The following is a 25,328-nucleotide window of genomic DNA, read 5'->3' on the forward strand; positions in this document are numbered from 1 at the left end:
TATCGAACAAGGGAAAGAAAGTCAGATGTGGTGATATAAGTTGAATTAGTTCACTTTTATACTTTGTTTAGAGAATTAGGTCTTAGCTTTAAAGTTTGAAACGAGCAACGGGTAACTTTATAAAAATCTTTTATTTTCATAAGCACTTCGCTGGCACAATGGTAAGTGCTGTTAAGTGCGTTGCTTAGTGCATTTTAATCTATGTTGTGACACTTAATTACGACTCAAGCTCTACAGCCTAAAGGACAAAAGACCATATGTAAACAACCCAAGGTGCATCAAGAATTCAATAGCAAGAATAATGATGTTACACACACTTCATTTACTTCTATTTATCATAGACTAGTTGATACTTATACCCGCATGGCATAGTGAAAGTGTACAAGTAACTGTCGCTTTTGTTTTTAAGCTGAAAAGCATCAGTATGACATCAGCATATATGGTTCCATCTCACTCTATAAATAAACAATTGTAATGACCAACTTTGATGGATACAGTCAACAGGTAGTACATCTTATAGTAATAATTATCAATTTTTCTTTTTTTGTGTATCACAGAGCCATGTTCATTCAATACTCACAGTCCGATATTTCTAAGTTGGATAGACCGGACTTGACTTTTATCGAGCGTTGGTATTTATTTGTTATTGTAATTTGTGGATTGTATCGTCTTTGTGATGGTATCATTAACAGGTATTGTAGAATTTCCATAACATTTATTTGTAGTTATCAAACCTGGCAAAGATGTTGAGACACAAAATACTAGAGAGGTAGGCTTGATGGAAAAAAAGCCATTTTTTTAAAATCTTATTTCCTCAAAACTTTATTTTTTTAGCTCCACAAACCTGAACTTATCCAAACAATTCTCACTACGCCTTTGCCCTGTGTCCATCTATTTCTGTCTTCCCATCCATTCTTTCGGCTGTATCCCCTTTATTTTCTGCATACAAAGGTCTTTGCGAGCCCCAGGGATCTCGCGCTTTGACCGTGTAGTCTTAGAGTACGTTTTATGACACTGGCCAGACGGTCAGAAGGTGAAAGTCATACTGATGCTTAACTAGTTTAAATGTTTAAAAACAACCACTGCACTTTGTGTTCTATGCAGTAGTAAAAGATCTTATCTTATAAATTACAGACGTTACTTCAAAGAGAAGATAATCATGTCCTACGCGTATCCATGTGCTAATATAGTCATACATGTTTTCAGTGACCCAAACTCTACTAAGTCGTTGTTTTTCTGAGACTGAGTCAGGCAACTCATTCCATTCTCTAACGACACTTGAGACGAAGGAGCAATTGGTCGAATTAGTCCTAGCATATGGAATAAGAAATGTGTTTGTGTTTTTCTTAGTATTTTATTAGGTTGTGTTTTAGTATTTGGAAGTTGAGGTTCAATGTTGTTATGTATTGTGGCTACGTTTTAGTCTTCTATCCTGAAATGTCTCTAAATATAGTGCTCCATAAGCTGCATCAATAGGTATTTGTCTTTTATTTTAAAAGTATTTTTAATGTTGTTGTTTTTTACAATACCTCTGTTCAACTTGAACCTTCGTGTGAACTAAAACCGTCAAGGTGAGCTAAAAAATCTGGATAGACATGGATCTCGAAAACGGGTTTAACAATTTTCCAACAAATTTGACAGTTGATGAATATTGTTGAGAAAAGAATTACTAGCACGTTGGCCACATTGGGAAAACTCTCGTTTGACCGTTAGATAAAAAGAGTTCCAAATTAAAAAAAAAATCTAGCATTCATTACTTATTATGAGAAATGTAATCGCTCTATAAGTTTTATAAAAACCGTATTGCCTTTTAAAAAACGTCATCGTATGTTTTGTCAGTATATATAATATATATATATATATATATATATATAACTAATTTATATGTTATTTAATTATTTTCTTCAAGGAAATAACTCATGTCGAAAGATTTCAAAGATAAAATGGTTGTTATTACCGGTGCCAGCATTGGCATTGGAGAGTGTACCGCCATCTTGTTTGCTCAGCATGGCGCTAATGTTGTTCTGTGTGGGAGAGATGAACGAAGACTGTCGTCTGCTTTGCAAAAGTGTCAAGAGAAAAGTGGCGGAAACGTGGACAAGTAATTCTTTTTTCCCCCTTTTTAGTATATATGTAAATAATTTAGAATAGTATATATATATATATATATATATATATATATATATCATGGGCGTAGCCGGGGGGGTGGTGGAGTTAACCCCCCCCCCCCCCCCCCCCGAAATGAAATCGGAATTTAGTGAATGATTTTTTGCTTTGATTTTGTTTATTTTAGGTGAGATTTTAATACTAAGCCATCAATTGCCCCAGCACAACCAATGGGGTTTTGAGTTTAAAACCCCTTACCAGGGGGTTTTGAGTTTAAAACCCCCTACCAGAGGGGTTCGAGTTTAAAAACCCCTACCAGGGGTTTTGAGTTTAAAACCCCTTACTAGGGGTTTTGAGTTTTAAACCCCATACTTGGGGGTTTTGCAGTTACCCCCCCCTCTTCTATAAAACAAAACAAAACAAAAATGCAAACGAAAATCCCCTCATTCCAAGAGCACAGTTAAGGGAGTTTTGACTTTAAACCCCCCTCCAAAATTTGCGATAAACCCCCTCTTCAATATAAAAATAAGTTAATTACGCACTAAAAATGTTATGAGCGTAGCTAAATGGGTTTTGACTTAGTTTTTAGTTTAAACCCCACTTCAGCGGAGTTTGAAGGTAAAAAATACCTCTTTAATCATAAAAACAAAGCAAATTATACACTCAAAATGTTTTGAATAAAGGGGTTTTGAGTTTAACTCCCCTCCAGTGGAGTTTGAAGCTAAAAAGTACCTCTTCAATATAAATAAAAGCAAATTACTCACACTAAAATCTAAGAACGCAGCCAAAGGGGTTTTGAGTTTAAACCCCCCGCCAGGGGGGTTTGAGGCTAAAAAATACATCTTCAGTGTAAGAAAAAAAGCAAATTACGCACTCAAAATGCTATGAGCGTTGCCAAAAGGGGTTTTGAGTTTAAACCCCCATTCAGAGGGGTTTAATGCTAAAAATGCCTCTTCAATATAAAAAAAAAAGCAAATTACACACTAAAATTATTTGAGCGTAGCCAATCCAATCGGGGTTTTGAGTTTAAACCCCTCTTCTACAAATGGCGTTTGTTTAAAGTTTAAAACCCCTCCAGATGGTTTTGAGTTTAAGATCCCCCTACAGAGCATTTGGAGGTGGAAAACCCTCAACTGATGATTTGACGATAAAACTTCTCTTTTCCATATAAAATCTAAAGCAAACTACAGTCACTTAATTCCAAGAGCGTATTCAAGAGAAGTTACACATTTTTACCAGTGGCAGGGCTCCCTTAATAAACTGCAGTGAATAGTCATCTGCTGAAATTGAAAAACACTAAATGTGGCTCAACAAAGATGGCTAAGACAGATTTTAGGAGTCAGTTATAGAGATCGGGTTTAAATCAAGGAAATTCTTAGCCAAACTGGGAGTCGACCCTTTAGTAAGATTGTGAGAGAGCGACACACGAGGTTTGCGGGACATGTTCTCCGACAAAATGAATTACGCATAAGAAGAGTTGCAATGATATCCTAGTACAACTTGACGCCACTCATTCAGTGAGGTCCTCATGGCAGGTGGGAAGAGGCTTCAGACATTACCAGTGACAGATTTGTATGGAAACAGCTTTACGTCAAATGCTCCGAACGGCGCGGTAGGGTCTAAGTTAGTAAGAATAGCACATTAGGTTTTTTAAATTAAACTTTTTAATAGCAGGAAAATGCACTGTAGATACCTCAGAATATGCATTTTGTTGGCTTTCAATATCAAAATCCCCCCCCCCCGAAAAAAAATTCTGGCTACGCCCATGATATATATATATATATATAGTAGAAGCTATATTGTGTAGTTTTACTGCGTTAAAAATAAGGCCTGTATTGTAGTTCTACTGCATATTTCGGCCTAATAAAGGTCTAGCTATGAGTTAGCTATGAGTGGTAGTAGGGTCTGCCTAAGGTGAATTAGGAAGGGACATTCAAAATGGATATGGTTTACTGTTTCATAAGGGTGGGCGTAGTGTCTACAAAGGGAAAATTGTGTGGGGTTTATTTTTTTGAGATGGTAATTTAAAAGAGACTTTTACGTCACCTGCTTCATAAATTGCAAGACCTAAAAGGGGTACTTTCCTTTTTTTTTTACCAGCCATGGGTTTACTGAGCTGCATTTATATATTGCGAGTACCCGAGAAGTGGTGACTTCTTAACCACGACAGTGTTGTCAACCGTAAGAGTTAAAGTATTGTCGTAAAAAATCCAAAAAAAAGCTCTAGTCCCAATGTCAAGAAAAGTGATGTCTCGACTCGACCAACATATAACTTTTCGCCTCAGAACCGGATACAACAGAATGAGAATATATATGTTTCGGAATCTAAAAATTGGTGAAAAAACTAGTGAAACTTGTTCTTGTGGGGCGTCCCCAGAGAATGCTGACCATGTTCTCCAAAGCTGCATTCGCTATCAAGAGACCCGAACAAAACTCTGGTCCCCAAACCCTCATGTAGAAGAAAAGCTCAATGGAGAACTGCCTGATTTGGAAACCACTGCGCTATTCAGATATATCAAAATGAGACCGAAGCTAAAGATGAACACAAGTTGCTGACCCGTGGAAATTTGGATTAAAAAAACTAGTGTTGAGGGCCCTCTCTTGTGGAGTTCCATTGCAGCCGCCCCAAGTGCCCTCTCCCAAAATCTGGCCCTGGTGTGAACCGATTGACGGTTAACCATTGTCGTGAAGACTATATTTGCATCCAAGTATCGGTCAACCATTTGTTCGGTGAACTATTTTTGCGTTGAACCATTTGTCGGGTGAACCTATTGTTGGTAAAGAATCGTCTGTGACTCACAAGTCGTGAAGAAGCTGCTTTAGAAGTGATGACAGCAATAAAAATATACTGCAGGCTACAATGTGTAAGGAGCTCCATGCAGGGCCAGCCTTAAATAATTGGAGGTCCTAGGTGTAGTGAATTTGGTGGCCCCAAATAGTATTCATTTATTAAAAACCTAGTGTACTCCAGGAATAATACTGAGGACAAGTTTCGTTATTTCTTCTCTAAAAGGATCACAGGAAGTCCTTTGCTAAGCCCCCACCAATGGGACGCGGCTGCCTAGTTTGCATATGCCTAAGGCCGGCCTAAGGCCGGCCTGCCCCATGGGACTATGTTTATTTCTCGTACTCCTACCCGAAGGTTTCCTTTACGCTATTTATTCATTATTTTGATAATAAGAATTACTTTATTAAGTAACTAGTGGCTTCAAAACTTTCAATAAAGGAGAAAAAAAAAATAAACACCTTTTTTTCATAATCGATCACCCTCATGTTTATCATATTCCCCCGCCCTTTGATCAGCAATGCAACAACTTGTTTTTAATTAAAGCGCACACATGGTACATATAATACGTTATATAATATATATATATATATATATATATATATATATATATATATATATATATATATATATATATATATATATATATTATATTATATAATAACACGTTATAAAAACATAGACATTTTGCATTTTGAAAACAAGGACCTGGACCGTTAGCCAAGTGAATGTATGAACGAGCATGTATAACTGAGTATCTGTGTAACAGATGTCCATGTATAAGCATAAAGAACATGCCAAAATGTGTTGTTTTTTTAATCCTTTAAAAAAAAAGCTTATCTAAGGGAAAAAACTTCGCACTTACAACTATTACACTGAATATTATAGAATTTATTTCCCTTTTTCGATCTCAAACAAAATAATTAATTACCAAGAGTTGATTAATTAATTGGTTACATTTTTAAATTGATTCATGCTTTATTAGGTGCTATAAATAATTGTTTCAATTTTCAACTTGATCCAAGAATGGGAATGTTTACATAAGCGACAGACGGGGTACAATGTGTGTGAGTGATCAGACATTTTAATTTTTTATTCTTTCTTTCAATCCGTCTTTGTTTTCTTAAAAAGTAAAGTTCCTCTTTCAGATCTTGAGATGATATTAAGGTCATCTGTTTCCTTGGCCAGCGGTTAAAGATTAGGGTTTCATGTGGCCAGCTGTGATGTACTTCTTCAGGCTGTCTTGAGGTCAACTATAAATGACTGTTGAATTTCAACCAATTACTCTGCAAGCGTTTGAGTTTTGTTGTTCGGGTGTATTCAGTGTAGTTGATCAACAATACAGAATAAACAAGACGATCGATTTAACGAGTAAAGAGATGTGGTCAACACCGATGAACAGTTCATAATATATTTATTCTAAGAAAAGGCCACAGTATAAGTCTCTGTCAAATAAACACGTCTTTACCCTAGAGAATTCTATCGCTAACTGATTTTCCAGTCTCTAACCCAAAATATCCCAAACGTCACTAGTCCCGTTCAATATACGTCTTCTATGGTGCGTCGCTAAATAACTAATACTATAAACAAGGTGTCTAACACAGCACAACGACCAACCGCCTTTACTTTTCCCAAATAATGTCAGATACCCATTAGAGTTTGGTGGACTCATGGGAGACATGGAAATCCCAAAATTCAAAATCTCAGTCGTCACCAAGGTTTGAACCCAGGACTCAAGGTTCGGGAGTCAAGCGCTACACTACTCAGCCATTGCACCCCCTCTTTGTTTTCTTACTTTTTTTTTATTTCACTCTGTTGGACAACTCGTCAATGTTGTGCCTTGAGTAGAGTGTGGACTATTTTCTGGCGGAGATAACACTTAAATTCAGCTGAACACCAACTGAACACAGGCGGAGGAAACAACTAATTCCATCCAGGGCCGGCCCTAAAAATTGCGGGGCCCTATTTAAAACGGATTGCGCGGGTCCCAGTCTGACCAATTGAACACAGCCGGAGATAACAAATAATTCACCTAATTCAACTTATTCGGAAGACAGGCGAAGGCTAACAAAGAAATGAGATAAACAAGAGTGTTGATGATTCAAACATTTAATCCGGTACTGATTGGAATCTGTTATGTCGTCACTGTCGCTAACCAAATAAGTCCCAAAACTTCTCGATGAACAAAACCTGACTGTCTCCCAAGACGCTAACATATGAACTGTTGGTATTTCATAACTAACTCTAGTCTTTGTTTATATTTGGACGTTAATGTCGCTATATATAATCTCCACCCGAAATAAACAAAACAAATGTATCATATCTTTAACGCGTCAAATTCTTTATTGTCAACTAGCATATCCTAACAACTCTCTCTAATTAATTCAATCTGCCTCGTTCTGACATTTGTTAACATCTTCTTACTTACTTACTTAGACTTAGGTCCTCCCGTGCTGTTCGGCGCATTGGGTGGCAAGCTGTCTCCATAGAGATCTGTCATTGGCAATGTCTGAAGCCTCCTCCCACCTGGTGTCCACTGTTCTGAAGTCCTCCATGAAGGTGTGACGCCAAGTAATACGAGGACGTCCCTGTTTGCACTTGCCTCGTATTAGCCTCCATGACATCGCAACTCTTGGTGTGCGTAGTTCATTTTGTCGTAGGACATGTCCCGCAAACCTCATGCGACGCTCTGTCACAACCTCACTAAGTGTTCAACTCCCAGTTCGGCATAGGATTTCCTTGTTTGAGACCCGATCTGTGTAACTGAGTCCCAAAATCCGTCTAAGCCATTTTTGTTGAGCCACATTTAGTCTTTTCTCAATTTTGACAGATGACTTCCATGTCTCACATGCATATGTTGCAGTTGGGATGACGATTGTGTTGAGACGGTGTATTTTCGTCTCGAGTCCAATGGCTTAGCTTGTCCAAATAGACTGCAGCCTTTGGAAAATTTCCCTGCTTTTTCTATTCGGCACGCTACATCATGTTAGGCTTCACCATCATTTTTTATCATGCTGCCAAGGTACGTGAACTTGTCCAGCTCTTCAAGCTTTGACTCGCCAAGTCTGACGGGGACATCCTTTGCCTTATATCCCACTCGCATAATTTTAGTCTTATAAAAGTTTATGCGGAGGCCAATTTTGGATGCCTCTCTATTTAGGCTCTCCGTCATTTCTTGTATGCCTTTATTTGTCTATGTCTACTAGCCAAGTTCTATGGCTCTATGTCTACTAGCCAAGCTCTAAGTCTCTATGTCTACTAGCCAAGTTTTATGGCTCTTTGTCTACTAGCCAAGTTCTAAGTCTCTATGTCTACTAGCCAAGCTCTAAGTCTCTATGTCTACTAGCCAAGTTCTAAGTCTTTATGTCTACTAGCCAAGTTCTATGGCTCTATGTCTACTAGCCAAGCTCTAAGTCTCTATGTCTACTAGCCAAGCTCTAAGTCTCTATGTCTACTAGCCAAGCTCTAAGTCTCTATGTCTACTAGCCAAGCTCTAAGTCTCTATATCTACTAGACAAGCTCTAAGTCTCTATGTCTACTAGACAAGCTCTAAGTCTCTATGTCTACGAGACAAGCTCTAAGTCTCTATGTCTACTAGACAAGTTCTAAGTCTCTATGTCTACTAGACAAGCTCTAAGTCTCTATGTCTACTAGACAAGTTCTAAGTCTCTATATCTACTAGACAAGCTCTAAGGCTCTATATCTACTAGCCAAGTTCTAAGTCTCTATGTCTACTAGCCAAGCTCTAAGTCTCTATGTCTACTAGCCAAGCTCTAAGTCTCTATATCTACTAGAGAAGCTCAAAGTCTCTATATCTACTAGACAAGCTCTAAGTCTCTATGTCTACTAGACAAGCTCAAAGTCTCTATATCTACTAGCCAAGCTCTAAGTCTCTATATCTACTAGACAAGCTCTAAGTCTCTATATCTACTAGACAAGCTCAAAGTCTCTATATCTACTAGCCAAGCTCTAAGTCTCTATATCTACTAGACAAGCTCTAAGTCTCTATGTCTACTAGACAAGCTCTAAGTATCTATGTCTACTAGCCAAGCTCTAAGTCTCTATATCTACTAGACAAGCTCTAAGTCTCTATGTCTACTAGACAAGCTCAAAGTCTCTATATCTACTAGCCAAGCTCTAAGTCTCTATATCTACTAGACAAGCTCTAAGTCTCTATATCTACTAGACAAGCTCAAAGTCTCTATATCTACTAGCCAAGCTCTAAGTCTCTATATCTACTAGACAAGCTCTAAGTCTCTATGTCTACTAGACAAGCTCTAAGTATCTATGTCTACTAGCCAAGCTCTAAGTCTCTATATCTACTAGACAAGCTCTAAGTCTCTATGTCTACTAGACAAGCTCTAAGTCTCTATGTCTACTGGCCAAGTTCTAAGTCTCTATATCTACTAGACAAGCTCTAAGTCTCTATATCTACTAGACAAGCTCAAAGTTTCTACTATGACTCAAGATTCCAACACGAATGTTTAAACCCACTTCTTTTGCTAGATTACCGTTGTTTGAGGACCCTTGTTGCTTCCTTTGGATGAAAATGTCATAACATCGCTCCAAATGTTGCTATTTCCCTTCGTATGGCATTGACAGCTTCGTTCACTGCTGCATCAAGGGAAAGAAGGTTTATTTTCAAGTTGGAATTATTCAAAAACTCTTTGAGAACGACCGGGACGCAAGAACGTCGGAACAGTTTGGGCAATGATATCTATTGAACGAGATCTCGTCCAATTTCTGAATGATTCACTATTCATTCGAGACAAAGCATAAGAAGTTGATTTTGAAAAAAATGTGAATGAAATCTGCATAAATAAATTTAAGAAACATACGGAACGCTAGTTGAACTCTTAGGAAATTTCAGGTATTTGTTGATCTTGATGTGATGTCTAGCTCAGATAGGTTTTTAAAAAGGCTTAATTTTATTTTTTCGTTGTTTTTTCTATTTCATTGGGGGGCCACCAAACTTACTTCGCCTAGGGCTTCAATTACCTAGGCCGCCCTGTCTGTAGGTTTGACTGCTGGCACACTACTTGATTTGGATGGTTGGACTGAAGGACAAAAGACTATGTCCGGACGAGTTTTTCTTTTGTCGTAGCTTTCATATTTGATGGAATTTCGACGTAATTTATCTAGCTATTCGACATTTTTATTTTTTTCTTCATTTCAAATTACTGCCGTACAGTCAAACCATATAGTGTAAAGGGGTCAAAGTGGGTCATAGTGTTGGGTGTTTTCTGGGTTTATTCCCACGGAAGGTTCACCAAAAAAAAATGTGTTTTTACCGTCTTGATTAGGTAGTACATAAGCTTCATGCTAAATAAAACACATTTTCTTTTCGTTAATCTATGTTATTTTTCTTCACTAAGACATTTAGCAGTTCAAGGAGACATAACAGAATCTCAGGTGAGGCGGCGTATCATTCAGCAGACGATGAATAAATTCGGTCGCTTGGATGTTTTGGTCAGCAACGCTGGTATAATGGCGAAGAACGACAGCCTGGAAGATGCCACAGAAGAGGCGTTCGACTCGACCATGAACATCAATGTCAAAGCTGGGTTTTTTCTTATACAAGAAGCGATACCACATCTCGAGAAGTCTCAAGGCTGCATCGTTTTTGTTTCATCTATTACCAGTTCAGTAGTGGACACAGATGATATCATCTTTGCCATGTCCAAGGCAGCTGTAGATTACATGACCAAAACGTTTGCCCTGGGTTTGCCCCGAAAGGTAATTGATCTAAGAAATATAATTTTCTTTAACTCCTTTGTAGCACGTGTGCTTTGTGGCAAAAACAAGAAGTATAAAAAAAATGAGTTGATTTAAAATGTTTTTAAAGATAGTTGGACGTAGTTTTTTGTTTCCATACCAATTCAAGACAAACCACGTGTGTCTCAGGGGCAATGACCTGTATAGGTTCAAGACAAACCACGTGTGTCTCAGGGGCAATGACCTGTATAGGTTCAAGACAAACCACGTGTGTCTCAGGGGCAATGACCTGTATGGGTTCAAGACAAACCACGTGTGTCTCAGGGGCAATGACCTGTATGGGTTCAAGACAAACCACGTGTGTCTTAGGGGCAATGACCTGTATGGGTTCAAGACAAACCACGTGTGTCTCAGGGGCAATGACCTGTATGGGTTCAAGACAAACCACTGTGTCTCAGGGGCAATGACCTGTACGGGTTCAAGACAAACCACTTTTTCTCAGGGGCAATGATCTGTATGGGTTCAAGACAAACCACTGTGTCTCAGGGGCAATGACCTGTATGGGTTCAAGACAAACCACTGTGTCTCAGGGGCAATGACCTGTATGGATTCAAGACAATCACTGTGTCTCAGGGGCAATGACCTGTATGGGTTCAAGACAAACTACTGTGTCTCAGGGGCAATGACCTGTATGGGTTCAAGACAAACCACGTGTGTCTCAGGGGCAATGACCTGTATGGGTTCAAGACAAACCACTGTGTCTCAGGGGCAATGACCTGTATGGATTCAAGACAAACCACTGTGTCTCAGGGGCAATGACCTGTATGGGTTCAAGACAAACCACTGTGTCTCAGGGGCAATGACCTGTATGGGTTCAAGACAAACCACTGTGTCTCAGGGGCAATGACCTGTATGGGTTCAAGACAAACCACGTGTGTCTCAAGGGCAATGACCTGTATGGGTTCAAGACAATCACTGTGTCTCAGGGGCAATGACCTGTATGGGTTCAAGACAAACTACTGTGTCTCAGTGGCAATGACCTGTATGGGTTCAAGACAAACCACTGTGTCTCAGGGGCAATGACCTGTATGGATTCAAGACAAACCACTGTGTCTCAGGGGCAATGACCTGTATGGGTTCAAGACAAACCACTGTGTCCCAGGGGCAATGACCTGTATGGGTTCAAGACAAACCACGTGTGTCTCAGGGGCAATGACCTGTATGGGTTCAAGACAAACCACGTGTGTCTCAGGGGCAATGACCTGTATGGGTTCAAGACAAACCACTGTGTCTCAGGGGCAATGACCTGTATGGGTTCAAGACAAACCACTGTGTCTCAGGGGCAATGACCTGTATGGGTTCAAGACAAACCACTGTGTCTCAGGGGCAATGACCTGTATGGGTTCAAGACAATCACTGTGTCTCAGGGGCAATGACCTGTATGGGTTCAAGACAAACTACTGTGTCTCAGTGGCAATGACCTGTATGGGTTCAAGACAAACCACGTGTGTCTCAGGGGCAATGACCTGTATGGGTTCAAGACAAACCACTGTGTCTCAGGGGCAATGACCTGTATGGGTTCAAGACAAACCACTGTGTCTCAGGGGCAATTACCTGTATGTAACTTTTTGGTGCAGCCGTTTGGGCTCGGATCGTTTAGGCTCGAGCTGTTTTGGCGCAAGACGCTCTGTCGATCTGGCCTACCATTTTGCGAACTGGCTATTATCGCTTCACATTGACCGGCCAACACGCGAAATTGATTTAATTCTGTTGTATAGGGCTATTCTCTCATTTAAGGAAGAAATTTGTCCCATTAGTTAAATGTTTAGGCGTGAATATGTTTCTGTGCCTGTTACATCATATGTATACATGTGGATGGTACTTATTAATTGTTGTTTTTAAATTATATTTGACTTATATACATACTAAATGCATTCTTTCTATTTTCAACAAAAGTAAACATTTTATTGACAATGTTAGTAGCTTGTATGACAGAAATCACTAAATTTGGTGATAACAAGGTTACAAAGACAGTTTGTGTGGAAACACATACTCAAAATCGGCTCCCGAAGTGGTCCACCGAGACTCTTCACCAGGATTCGAACACGGGACATTCGGTTCCAAGTGCTTTGCCCCTCAGCCACAGCATCTCCATATATTCATTTAGCGTACACTTATATTTTTTGAAATAATACTCATTAACCGTATCCATACATTCAAAATTAATAACATGTTAAATGTAATAAAGAGAAACTAAAAAATATTTATTTTTCTTACAAAATTAGATAAATTGGCAACACGAAAAAAAAAATCTTGATCTAGATTACTTTAGGTAATGATCTAGCTACAGTTGTGTGTAAATGACTTGACAAGACTTTCCCCTGGCAAATAAAAATGAATATCTCCGTTGTCATTTGTCATACAAACTAGACCTAGATCTAGCTAGATCTAGACCTAGTTCTAGATCTAAATCTAGATTCAAGATCTAAGTCTAGATCTAGAACTAGATCTAAGTCTAGATTTATCTAGATTTGTATGGGGCCTAATTTATTAATGAAGAAGTCTGGGACCTTTTTAAAGACGTTCCTCCACTGAAATTTTTTTCATTTCAAAGTGGTGTATTTTTTTTTGTTGAAAAATCTGCTTGCGTAGATAATTCTAAAAAATAGATGGTTCACTTTCGTAAAAGAAAAAAGTAGCCGTTGCATCAGAACTTTGAATGATCTAAAATACCATGATGTCCGATTTTCGTTTTCTCTTCTAGTTTCTGAGATCTAAACGGGACGGACGGACAGACATATTACACAAAAGTATAGCGTGTTTTCCCCTTTCCCTGTTTTTGAAACATTTTATTTAAGAAAGCAAAACAAAACCGTGTGCATCAATGGGGTAAAGTATCTACGGAAAAGCCACCTTCTTTATTAGTCTGCCCTGATTAAAACCATTCTCTCTCTGTTTCCTACTTGTAGGTATTCGAGTAAATGCTATAAACCCAACAACTGTTAAACCTACCAGCCTTGAACAGTATCATTTATATGAAGAAGACTTAGAAGAATTTTACACCAAGTATGAACAACTCCACCCGCTGCACGGAAGGAACAGCACTGCTGAAGAACAAGCCAGGACCATCATGTTTTTAGCCAGCCCTGCAGCCAGCTTTATAACGGGCCAGTGCGTCAAAGTCGACGGAGGATATAGTCTATATAGGTCCAAAGTCGTAACTGACTCAATGGGACACTAACTGGCGCGAAGCAAGACGTTTTGGCGCAGCCGATTTGGCATGAAAAGTTTCAGTCTCATTGTATGTAGCCTACCTCCTTTATTTCTTTAAAAGAATGAAACACTATCTATTTGTTATGTATGTGTTTATGTTTAAACGTATTTTTAAATGTAAAGAACATTATTTTTTTTGTCTACTAGATTTAGGATTTAAGTTTTTTTGTGTAATTTCTGTTATATCAATAACAATTTAAACATTCGAGGAACTTGCAACTCACCAACTTCTGTCATAGGCGAAAGATCATCTTTGTGCTGAGCAAGACAAGAGTTTTTGTTTCCCTTACAAAATTAATGAAACGCCTCCGCTAACCAGCCTGCTTGTTAAAAGGACGAGTTTGGGAGGAGGGCGCCCCTTTGTGTCTGAAACGCTAATTATGGCCTGATAGCCACTAGTGCCGGCTCATCGTTTACTAACATTCTGTTCTTAAATCAATTGTATGGCTAACATACTAACTACTGTGCCAAAGAAATGATAATACAAATAAAAGATTTTATATATCTATTATTAGTTTCAAAACTACTAGTTTCAAAGTATAAAGGGGAGTAATTCAACTTATACCAACACATCAGTCAAGTACGATTTATTTTTCTTGTTTGATACCAAACAAATAGTAATCAATAGATAATTTTTTTTTATTGATTTTTTTTTCAGGTAAAATAAATAAGTTTGTAATATTATAGCTTGATCCGAGTTTGGGTGTGGGAGAAATACCAGACAGACAGAAAGACAGATAAATAAGCTTTTCAATAAAGTCAAATTAATTTGCGAAATATGAAAAGTTGTGTTATTGTAGTGAGTTAGATTTTGTTAAGAAATATCATTATCCCATATTAACTTACATTTGTCTATATTATAAATAAAGTTATATTTAGTATTGTTTACACGGAAGTTATTCAAGTTTTTTGAAGTTTTATTAGTTAAGATATATTACACCTACAACGGTTTAGTTGTCTACAAACAATGTGGTCCTATAAGTTAACGACCGGTAACAACGGGGGGGGGGGGGGATAACACTGTTATGTCTTCTCCCTTTGAGCTCGCCATGCGGGTAAGTGTCCGACCCAGCGCAGTTGTCGAATGGTGAGTAGTGCCTCTATACTGTCCACACCGGCCTCTAGCAGTCAGTAGCAGTACATATATGTAAGGCAGTCCTGCCAAAATGTGTGCCCCGTTATGGAGCAGACTCAGCAGAGGCACCTTTGATTATGAGGTTCGAGGAGCCTTAAATAGCTTCTGTACAGCAGCCAGGCCATAAAAAGCGTATACCTAGTTAATATAAGTTATGAACTATTTGATTTTTTTAAGATCCGGGCTAACGTCTTTAAACAATCAAGTACAGCAAAAGAGAAAAGAATCTAAAGCGATATAGAGAAATGACAGGAGGGGGATGATGTTATGGAACTTTAAGAAAAAAGAAAACCCTAAGAAAATAAAAAGAGGAAGATTGTAAAAGATTTTAAAGTCACTGAAACTTAAAACAAAAAAGCACCAAAGTTTTGAATTCTGTTTGTATATGTGGATTTTTCATAAACAGAATCTTCTTTGTACATAATACAGAATTATTTATAGGCATTTTGTATTTGCAATAAAAAAAAATAAATAAATAAGAAAAAAAATATAAAAAGTACTTTAAAAACTAAGTGTCATGTAAAGGCGGTTGGTCGTTGTGCTGGCCACATGACACCCTCATTAACCGTAGGCCAAAGAATCAGATGACCTTTACATCATCTTCCCTATTGACAACAAGGTCTGAAAGGGGAACTTAACAATTAGTTTGGATCTGTCATATGACTAAACTTGTAATACATCTAGACTAACTTTAATAAATATTTTTTACAAAGCTTATATCAAGTTCAACTCCCTCTGTCTATCTGGTTAAAAATTTGTAAACATTATTTCTGCCAACACTCAATCTCGGATAAAGTTGAAATTTCGTACAATTATTTCTTGAAACATTGATCAATTATTCACCAGCATAGACAAGTCATAAATCAATTTTAAAACAAAACAACCACATAGTCAATTAATTACTGGTAATAAATTATTTTGTTTGATACCAACAAATGAAATTAATCCTCTGTGTTCACAAATATGGCTAAATATGTGTGGTTTCGTCCCCTTAGCTAATTGCTTTTAGCTTTCTCAATGCACAATGATCCTATCGCTGTCTGGAACGGTTGGGAAACAACAACAACATAAACAACAACAGCAACAACAAGAACAACATAAACAACAACAACAAAACAACAACAACTAAAACAACAACAGCAGCAGCAACAACAACAACAATAAGAACAACAACAACAACAACAAACTCTGCCATTCTCTAGAGCACTGGCCGTGTGGATAACAAGAATGAAAAGTAGAATGAATTGATATCGATTACGTCTCGTCATGAACGTTTTGATCTCACCATTGGGTAAATGTGGGCCTGACGCTAAGTGATACGTTCACACTTGGGTAAATGTGGGCCTGACGCTAAGTGATACATTCACACTTGGGTAAATGTGGGCCTGACGCTAAGTGATACATTCACAATTGGGTAAATGTGGGCCTGACGCTAAGTGATACATTCACAATTGGGTAAATGTAGGCCTGACGCTAAGTGATACGTTCACACTTTACCATCTAATTAAGATTTATAGATTGAACAGAAACAATCATATCGATATGACATTGTCACATACATAAAGTCCTTTACTTTGGCTTTCATACACGAATATTCAAATTTAGTTTTTTAAAATGTAAATGTTTGTTTTATTGGGAAACTATATAAATGGAAAAAAAAACTTATCTTATTGGCTTATCTTCTTATCTTATAAATTACAGATTTTCCTGCAAAAGAGAATAGATTTACGCCCCTACGCGTATTCATGTGCTAATCTAGTCATTCATGTTATTAATTAGAGACTAATTCAGGCAACCCGTTAATGCTCTAAAGAAGAATGAGCTTTAGTACGATTATGTCCTAACATAAGGAAAAAGAAATGTACTTTTATCTTATCTTATATGATACAGACGTTACTTCAAAAAAGAAGATGATTACGTCCTACGCGTCATGCATTTAGTCATGCATATTAACCAATGACCTAAACTCCGCCAAGTCACTGGTTTTCCTGGCTAGCTCAGGCAACCCATTCCATGCTCTAATAGCGCTAGGGAAGAAGGAGCTTTTATACAAATTTGTCCTAGCATATGGAACGAGGAATGTGCCTTTATTTTTGTGTCTTTCAGAGTATTTTATTCAGTTTAGTTTTAAATATATATGAAAATATATTAATTTGTATTTGTTATGGTTACTCATTACAAAGAACAGAACAATCAGATCATTTATTCATTTTACGAAGCATTGAATCATTTTGTACACTTCCTAGCACTCCGTTGTGTATTTTGGAGTTGGCAACAGCGATCTTTCAAGGAATAATGTGGCCTATTGTGCTTCAAAATGTCTCCAAATTTTCCTTTTGTTAGTTCCTTACGTTTCTTAACGTAGGAAGTTCCATGATATCGCTTCCACATTTCTTTACATCTCTTTCTTTTCAATCTAACTCTATTTCATTGTTTAAACTTCAACAAATATGTATCTTTTTTAATGTAACTGGACCTTTAAAAATTTATATTTACATATTTATATACATACACTGTCAAATTTCTAAGAAAATCGTTAGAGCCGTTTTCGAGACCAGCGTCGAAATTTTAAAATAGATCTGTGATTCGTTGCTATAAAGAATTATTTGATATCTGAAAACTGAGTTAGGGATAGGGTTAAGTCTAGAGAGAAAAAAATATTTTAAATCTTTAAACCTTTTGTTGTCAACAATTTTTTAAGACTCTTCATATGAAATAATTATTCACATGTTAAACTTAAGATGAACAGCTAAATTACATTTTAGCTAAATACCATTACAGAACCTCTAAATAACCGCTCAGCGTATGGACCCCACTCTCCTGAATGACCTGTACATTAGTGACATATTTTAGCTAACGTCTGATTGGAGAAGAACTTTGTTATTATTATCAACTTGACAAACAAAAATACTAATTCGCCAATTTTTTTTTTTTGCCCGTAAAAAAAAAAGCGAATCCACCCGCATGGCGTATTGAGCGTGTATCTGCAACAGTTGTCTTCATTGCTCTAGGAAACATCCGTATTCAGAACACAACGGAAATTGTCAAAGGAATCAACAGGTAATACATTTGTACAAGAAACTCAGAATTTATATATTTTTTGAGAGAACTGTGTTTAAGTTTTTTTTTTTATGGCCGGAACACTCGGTTTTTTTTTAAATTTAACAAACGGGTCTCATTTTAACGATCAACATATTATTATATATATATATCGAATAGAAAGAATAGGACTCTAGATGTATCTTACTAATGGTATTAAGCCTATTAAGGTTGGTCTTGTTTTTATCTAGACCACGCCTAAAAGAAAGCGGAAATGACGTAATTCATATTAAAATGAAGTAGACTTGGGAAAAAAGAAAAGAAATGATTTAACCATACGAAAATTGTGTGGTGTTTTGTTATGCTTTATTTATAGACTGCGGCCTTTTAGGGAAATACCAAGAATAAAATACAAGATTTGATAGAAAGCTTGCGATTTTTCTTTAGAGGTAACGGTCATACTAGTTTAAAGGAACCTATTTACGAAATTTTATGCGTAGCTGTACGACGGTTTAAGACAGTGATGCCCAAAATACGGCCCACGGGCCAGGTTCGGCCCGCAACGTGGTTTCAACCGGCCCGCTGAACCGTCGGCACAAGTGTAGAAAATCTCCCCCCCCCCCCTTTCCCCAAAAAAAAAAAGATTGAAAAACTGTATCTTTGCCTACGTTAGGCCCTCTCTTTTTCCCTAATGGATCGGTACCATGACCTTTAACATGTATACGTTTATGAAAAGTGAAAGCCGAAGAAAGTACAAGTGGACTTCGAATGTAGAACCTAACAGGAAAATTGAACGTATCTTTACTTTTTTTTTTTTGTGAAACATAAAATAATAATAAAATATTTGATTTGTAAAGTAAGTTTGGCTGTTTAAAGAAAAAAAAATAAACATATAAACGGCATTATGAAACAAATATGACGCCATACTTGGTTTGAGCCGCGAATAAAAGATTGTTAAACTACGCCTAAAAATTGGAGGATCGATGAAAATATTTACCAAAAAGAAACAAGAAAATGAGTCAGTGTTAAAAAGCTACAATGATAATTGATGTGAAGCCATTTTCCAACGCGTAAAACAAAGATCAACTTCAAATATCCAATTTTCAGGTCAATTTCATATCGTTTTTTGTACATTTTCGGTCATGTGGCCCGCGACACGAGTGTCGGAAACGAAAATGGCCCGCCGCTCGAATTAGGTTGGGCATCACTGGTTTAAGAGATATCTTGTTCAATGAGTCAGTGGTAACTTGAAAATGTATAGTAGATGTTATACAAAAAAATTCGACCAGACTCAAAAATAAAATTCTCTAAAAAATACAAAGTATAAAATGTTGACCTTCAAAGTAAATTTAAAAAATTGACTTAGTGAAACATTGACGGAAATTTGGTTCACATAAAAATATTCATCTTTGTAAAAGGCGTATGGTTATATAGTTTCTCTAAGTTACTGCGTATGGTTATGTAGTTTCTCTAAGTTACTGCGTATGGTTATGTAGTTTCTCAAAGTTACTGCGTATGGTTATGTAGTTTCTCAAAGTTACTGCGTATGGTTATATAGTTTCTCTAAGTTACTGCGTATGGTTATGTAGTTTCTCAAAGTTACTGCGTATGGTTATGTAGTTTCTCAAAGTTACTGCGTATGGTTATGTAGTTTCTCTAAGTTACTGCGTATGGTTATATAGTTTCTCTAAGTTACTGCGTATGGTTATATAGTTTCTCTAAGTTACTGCGTATGGTTATATAGTTTCTCTAAGTTACTGCGTATGGTTATATAGTTTCTCTAAGTTACTGCGTATGGTTAAACACAGAAGGAAAAAAAAAGGCGGCCAGCCGTTCTCTTGGCCATAAAACACTCTCGTTTAGGTCTTTGAAACAGATGAGTAGTCAATCATCTTTCCATACGTCTAGATACACTTTCAAACTATTTTGTGATGTGCCTGTTACTGCCTGTTTCGTGACTGTTACGTGCCTGTTACCACAGACAGGCCGCAATGTTTGAACTTCCCCTGCCCTCGAGACAATCATTTCAGCCCTTGGAGATTTGCTCTTTTTTTCGTTTCCAATTATTTCAACTCAGTTCCATTGTTCTTATTTTTTAAACTCAATCTTTAAGGTCTGAGCTCTTAAGTAGCAGGCAATGGAGGGTCGGACGTCCTCTAATGTAATTAGAAAGCATAGAATACCTTTTGAAAGACAATCCATTGTAAATTATATGAAATACAAATAAATTATCGGCGTTGTTAGAGCCCCAAATTTGTTTGAATACAAAGTAAGTCAGATGTTAAAACATGTATTAACATTGTCTGACGTGGCGATGATTCAAACAGTAAACAGTTTTCCGTTCATACATTTCTTTGTTGCCTGCAAACATCTTGATGATTGGTTAATCAATAACGACGTAGATGGCTGCCCGTGTTGTGTGGTATGCGCTCTAGACTGTCGTCTCGATCATACTGCAATCACATGCCGCCTATCTATCTCTTTCTAAGATATAAATCATTAAAAAAATTTCAATAGTCTACTTCAAGTGACATTATTTTCCATTGTTTTTATGTTCTAGGTCTTGTCTAAATTCAAAGAACTTCTTTTAAAGCATGTCGAAAGATTTCAAAGACAAAGTGGTTGTTATTACTGGTGCTAGCTCCGGCATTGGAGAGTGTACCGCCATCTTGTTTGCTCAGCATGGCGCTAATGTTGTTCTGTGTGGAAGAGATGAACGAAAATTGTCGTCTGCTTTGCAAAAGTGTCAAGAAATAAGTGGCGGGAACGTGGACAAGTAATTTATTTTACTTATTTCTGATAAAAATTATTTAATTAGTTTCTATAGTTTCTATGCTTAAAGTTGTAAGCATATCTTTATCTTAGGCCTAGACACTAGCGGATTCAAAACTTTTGAGTGGGGCGAGGGGCTATTTTTTTCCAAACCCTAACTCTAACACTCAGTAAACCCTAGCTCTATGCACACACGCGCACACAAACAGCACTGCTTGTAGTCAACATCGTTCCAAACATAATTAATGCCGATGCATTCATTTCATGACCATGAGATGATACATAGTCGTTTTGCGACTGAAGGAGGCTATACTTGAGTAATGGGGCGTAGTAGTGGCACAGTGTTTGGCTCCCTCGGCCAAGTCTCAGGTTCCAATCTCGGCGAAGTCTCAGGTTCCAATCTCGGTGAAGACTGGAATTTGAATTTCGGGAGTTTTAGTTGGCGAAAGAAGAAGCAGTTGGTCGTTAACCAACCGCCATGGAAATAGATGACTTGACATCAACTGATGAAAGGTCAGGGGTACTTTACTTACTGATGCAGACATTACCGTAATGTTTTGAATTTATTTTTTATTTCTAGAGAAAGATTAAGTTCCTACTAAATACATATGTATCCATCAACTCCTATAAGTACACATACAGTGAAGGCACGTGACGATTTGGTGCCGCCTCTGCAACGTCGTTTTGACGACAACCGTTTTGGCGTTAGGCGATTTTGCATTGGACATTTGTACATTAATAAAGAAAAACGGCTGAGAAGCAGTTCTTTCTGAAATAAACGATTTCTATCGGATATCTTTTTTTTTAATGTACACAGTCTATAGAGTTTATAAAAAAAATATAAACACACAATTAAAGCAAAACTTTGACTATGGTATGATCATGATCAATGATATAATTATTTGTAAACCCAAGTACCAAAATCTATGTAAGTTAAGTCACAATCGCTGTTGATCAAAACAAATGGGAAGCTTAAGGATTTACTATAACCTTCTTGGTTTCATTGGTTATTATCTTCTTATCTTATAAAATAAAGACGTCACTTCAAACCAAAAAAAAAAAAGATTATTACGTCCTACACGAGTCTCTAGCTCAATCTAGTCAAGTTTCACAGTTCCGTTTAAAGTTATATTCCTAGAAAACACTATTGAAGTTTCGGCGGGTGGATATGTAACGCGGAATCCCGGGATGTATTTTGGGTATCCCTGATTTACTTGTATTCTTTTTATGCGAGCTAATAAATGCTGATTTTGTTTCACACAGACATTTAGCAGTTCAAGGGGACATAACAGACTCTCAGGTAAGGCGGCGTATCATTCAACAGACGATAGATAAATTTGGTCACTTGGATGTTTTGGTAAGCAACGCTGGAATAATGACTGAGAACATCAGCCTGGAAGATGCCACAGAAGAGGCGTTCGACTTGACGATAAGCACCAATGTCAAAGCTGGGTTTTTTCTTATACAAGAAGCGATACCACATCTCGAGAAGTCTCAAGGCTGCATCGTTGTTGTCTCATCTATTACCAGTTCAATAGCGGACACAAATGAAATCATCTATGGCATGTCCAAGGCAGCTGTAGATTATATGACCAAAACGTATGCGCTGGGTCTTGCTCCAAAAGGTAATTGTTAAGATCTCGAAGATAAAGTTGTAATATATATGACATATATATAAGTCCGACCAACTGCTTGATTAGAATAAGTACGGAACACCCATGACGTTCCATTGCAGTAGTAAAAAAAAAATCTTGACGACATGGGCTAAATGTCATTTCTGTAACGCCAATAAGAAATATCCCATTCTAGATATAACTTATCTTATAAAAGCTACAGGGCTGGATTATGTAAGTGAAGGCCCTTCCCCCTTTTGAAAGTCTATGAATATGAAGAAAACATGAATAATTTAATTTTTTCTGTCTTAAAATAAATTTTAAATAAAAATATTTGTAATGAGCATGTAGATATAATTTCTTTTTTATTTCATTATAATATTAATTATTATCTTATATCTATATTATAAATACAATGGACGTTGCAGGATTTTTCCAGGCGGGGGGTGTTTTTTCCCCTTTGCACACACACACGCACATACACACATATGTAATTAATCTCATTAGATCCACTCCTTTCTTTTTTTTCGCAGTCTTTTGTACCCTCTAGATTTCTGATGTTAGTGGAGATCTATTTGAACCTACAAAATGCATATTCTGAGGTGTCTCTAGTGGCAATATCCTGCAATTCTTCTGTTCAAAACTTGAAGGTCAAATATCACATCTTACATTTCTATTCACTGCACTCTATTAATTAAGCCCAGTAACTGGTAGAGAAAAAAATAACAACAAAAGAAAAATGTTTTATTTAGGGTAGGGTTGAACCTCAAATGACTAGTTTGCTTTAGGTTTTTTTTTAAACTTTGGCTTCAATTCTCGTAGATTTACTTTATTAACGGGTCTCATCCACCGACAGAAAAAACAACTATCGCTAGGCTCAATGGTAATTATAGTTTTGTTTTAGGTTGTTTTTTTTTTTTTTGTATTGGAGGGGCGGGAGTTAACCACAAAAACCTTTTGGCTACGCTCATGGAATGTAGTGACTGTAGCTTTGCTTTTCTTTTTATTTTAACCCCCAAACCTCCCTTGGCTACTGTTGTTGACGGTCCTTGACTAGTAGCACCAACAATTGCTGGTAGACAACTAAACCTCTGTCGACGTATTATATCTTAAAAAGTTAAAATAACTTGAATAACCTCTTTTGTGAAGACAATAAATAGAACTTATATTGTCATTTAAAAACACACATTGAGAACAAATGATAGTAATGTAGTAGACTTTAGTAATAATATAAAATGATATTCTAAAAAAAAATCCTACTCACTATAATAACACTCAGTCTCACGTTCTGGAGTTGCTACTTGTCTTGCATTATTCACTACCAGTCGCCTACCTCTTCCCACCGTCACCATAACAACACGCAAATACACTCCATAACATCTTCGTGGAATTAGGTGACTGTAGTTTGCTTTAGTTTTTTTTTTGTTATTAAAGAGGAGTGTCTTAACCCCTGAAGGGCAGTTAAAAACTACAAGTCCTCTGGAAGGTATTCAAAACTCAAAACCCCTTTGGCTACGCTAATGGAATTTATGGACTGTAGTTTTCCTCTAGTTTTCTTTTATTTGAGGGGGTTTTTAACCTCAAACAATTTTCTCCATTTTCTCTCTTTCAGGTATTCGAGTCAATGCTATCAACCCAACGTCTGTCTCCTCCACTAGGCTGGAGCGTTACTATTGTAGCGAAGAGGAATCAAAGCTCTCCTATTTAAAATACGCGTCACAACAACCTCTGCACGGAAGGAACAGCACTCCGGAAGAACAAGCCCAGACCATTCTATTTTTAGCCAGTCCCGCAGCAAGCTTTATAACGGGCCAATGTGTTAAGGTTGACGGCGGATCCAGTCTGGTTGGGCCCCAAGTCGAGTACTAACTAAAGCTAATGAAGTGTCCAATACGGGGGTCAAGATTTGCACAATGTAAATAAATATTTTATATTGGATAAATGTTAAGGTTTCATATGTAGTATTCCATTCATGGATATGTCCCGTTTTAATATTCATTTTTTTCCCTCTAGAGATGTTTTGGTTTGCTTAGTTCGTATTCAAATGATGACGTCCTTTTGGAAATAATTGCTGCGGGAAAAATGTATTTCCGTTTCAAAGAAATATAAAAACATTTAATAGAAACTACTGATGGTTACCATTTAGATTGCTAATAGTAGGGCAAGATGTTTGACACACATATCAGACATCGTTAAAAACATTTCATTTGATAAGGCTATAATTGATAAAAAATATGGTGTTTTGGTACTTTGAATGTAATTCAAATAAATTATTTTATCATTTTAAGTGCATTTATATACTGAGTGACTGTGTGTATTGTACGCATTATGCTCTAAATTAAAAGAATTTATTAAATAAAAAGTTTATTTGAAATACAATCGAATGTTTTGTTTATTTATTTCATTATTTAGTTCTCGTGATTATCTGTCTATCTTGTACTAAGACACTTTGTGTTTACAAAGCGTAAATCAACTCACTCCGTCTGTCTGTCTGGTAAATCTCGGATTAAGCTGAAATTTTGCACAATTATTTCTTTTACACGACAACACAAGAATCAATTTTAAAACAAATAGTATCTACAATGCATTAACCTGCTTTTTAAAGAAAGTTAGTTCAAAAACCAAATCTGCTCATCACTGCACTTTATTAATGGAGCCCAGCGACTTTTAGAATTTGTAACCCCTCTTGGCTACGTTCATTCAATTTGGTGACTGGTGACAGTAGTTCGCCTTAGATTTTATATTGTAAGGGAAGTTTTATCGTCAAAATCATCTGTTGGGGGGTTTGAAACTAAAAGATCTCTTGAGTTTTTTTTTGTAAAAAAATCAAAACTCCCTTAGTTACGCTCATAGAATTTGGTGACTGGGATTTTTTAAACCTTAAAACTCT

At 37.0% G+C, this 25,328-nt stretch overlaps 2 protein-coding genes across 2 annotated transcripts; both read left to right on the forward strand.

Annotated features, from left to right (window-relative positions):
- The first annotated feature begins 1,919 nt into the window (after positions 1–1,919).
- Positions 1,920–13,730, forward strand: LOC106060593 (uncharacterized). Its single transcript, XM_056020246.1, has 3 exons — positions 1,920–2,101; positions 10,267–10,627; positions 13,576–13,730. Exons 1-3 carry the CDS (start codon positions 1,920–1,922, stop codon positions 13,585–13,587), a joined length of 555 nt encoding a protein of 184 aa, XP_055876221.1. The 3' UTR covers positions 13,588–13,730.
- Positions 13,731–17,964: 4,234 nt separating this feature from the next.
- On the forward strand, positions 17,965–24,789 carry LOC106078050 (3-oxoacyl-[acyl-carrier-protein] reductase FabG-like). The gene is made up of 4 exons (XM_013238792.2): positions 17,965–18,074; positions 20,614–20,829; positions 22,089–22,450; positions 24,051–24,789. The coding sequence occupies exons 2-4, from the start codon at positions 20,648–20,650 to the stop codon at positions 24,305–24,307; spliced, it is 801 nt and encodes a 266-aa protein (XP_013094246.2). The 5' UTR covers positions 17,965–18,074; positions 20,614–20,647; the 3' UTR covers positions 24,308–24,789.
- Positions 24,790–25,328: the final 539 nt, after the last annotated feature.

This window comes from Biomphalaria glabrata, chromosome 2, assembly GCF_947242115.1.
Source record: "Biomphalaria glabrata chromosome 2, xgBioGlab47.1, whole genome shotgun sequence".
Taxonomy (NCBI): Eukaryota; Metazoa; Mollusca; class Gastropoda; family Planorbidae; genus Biomphalaria; species Biomphalaria glabrata.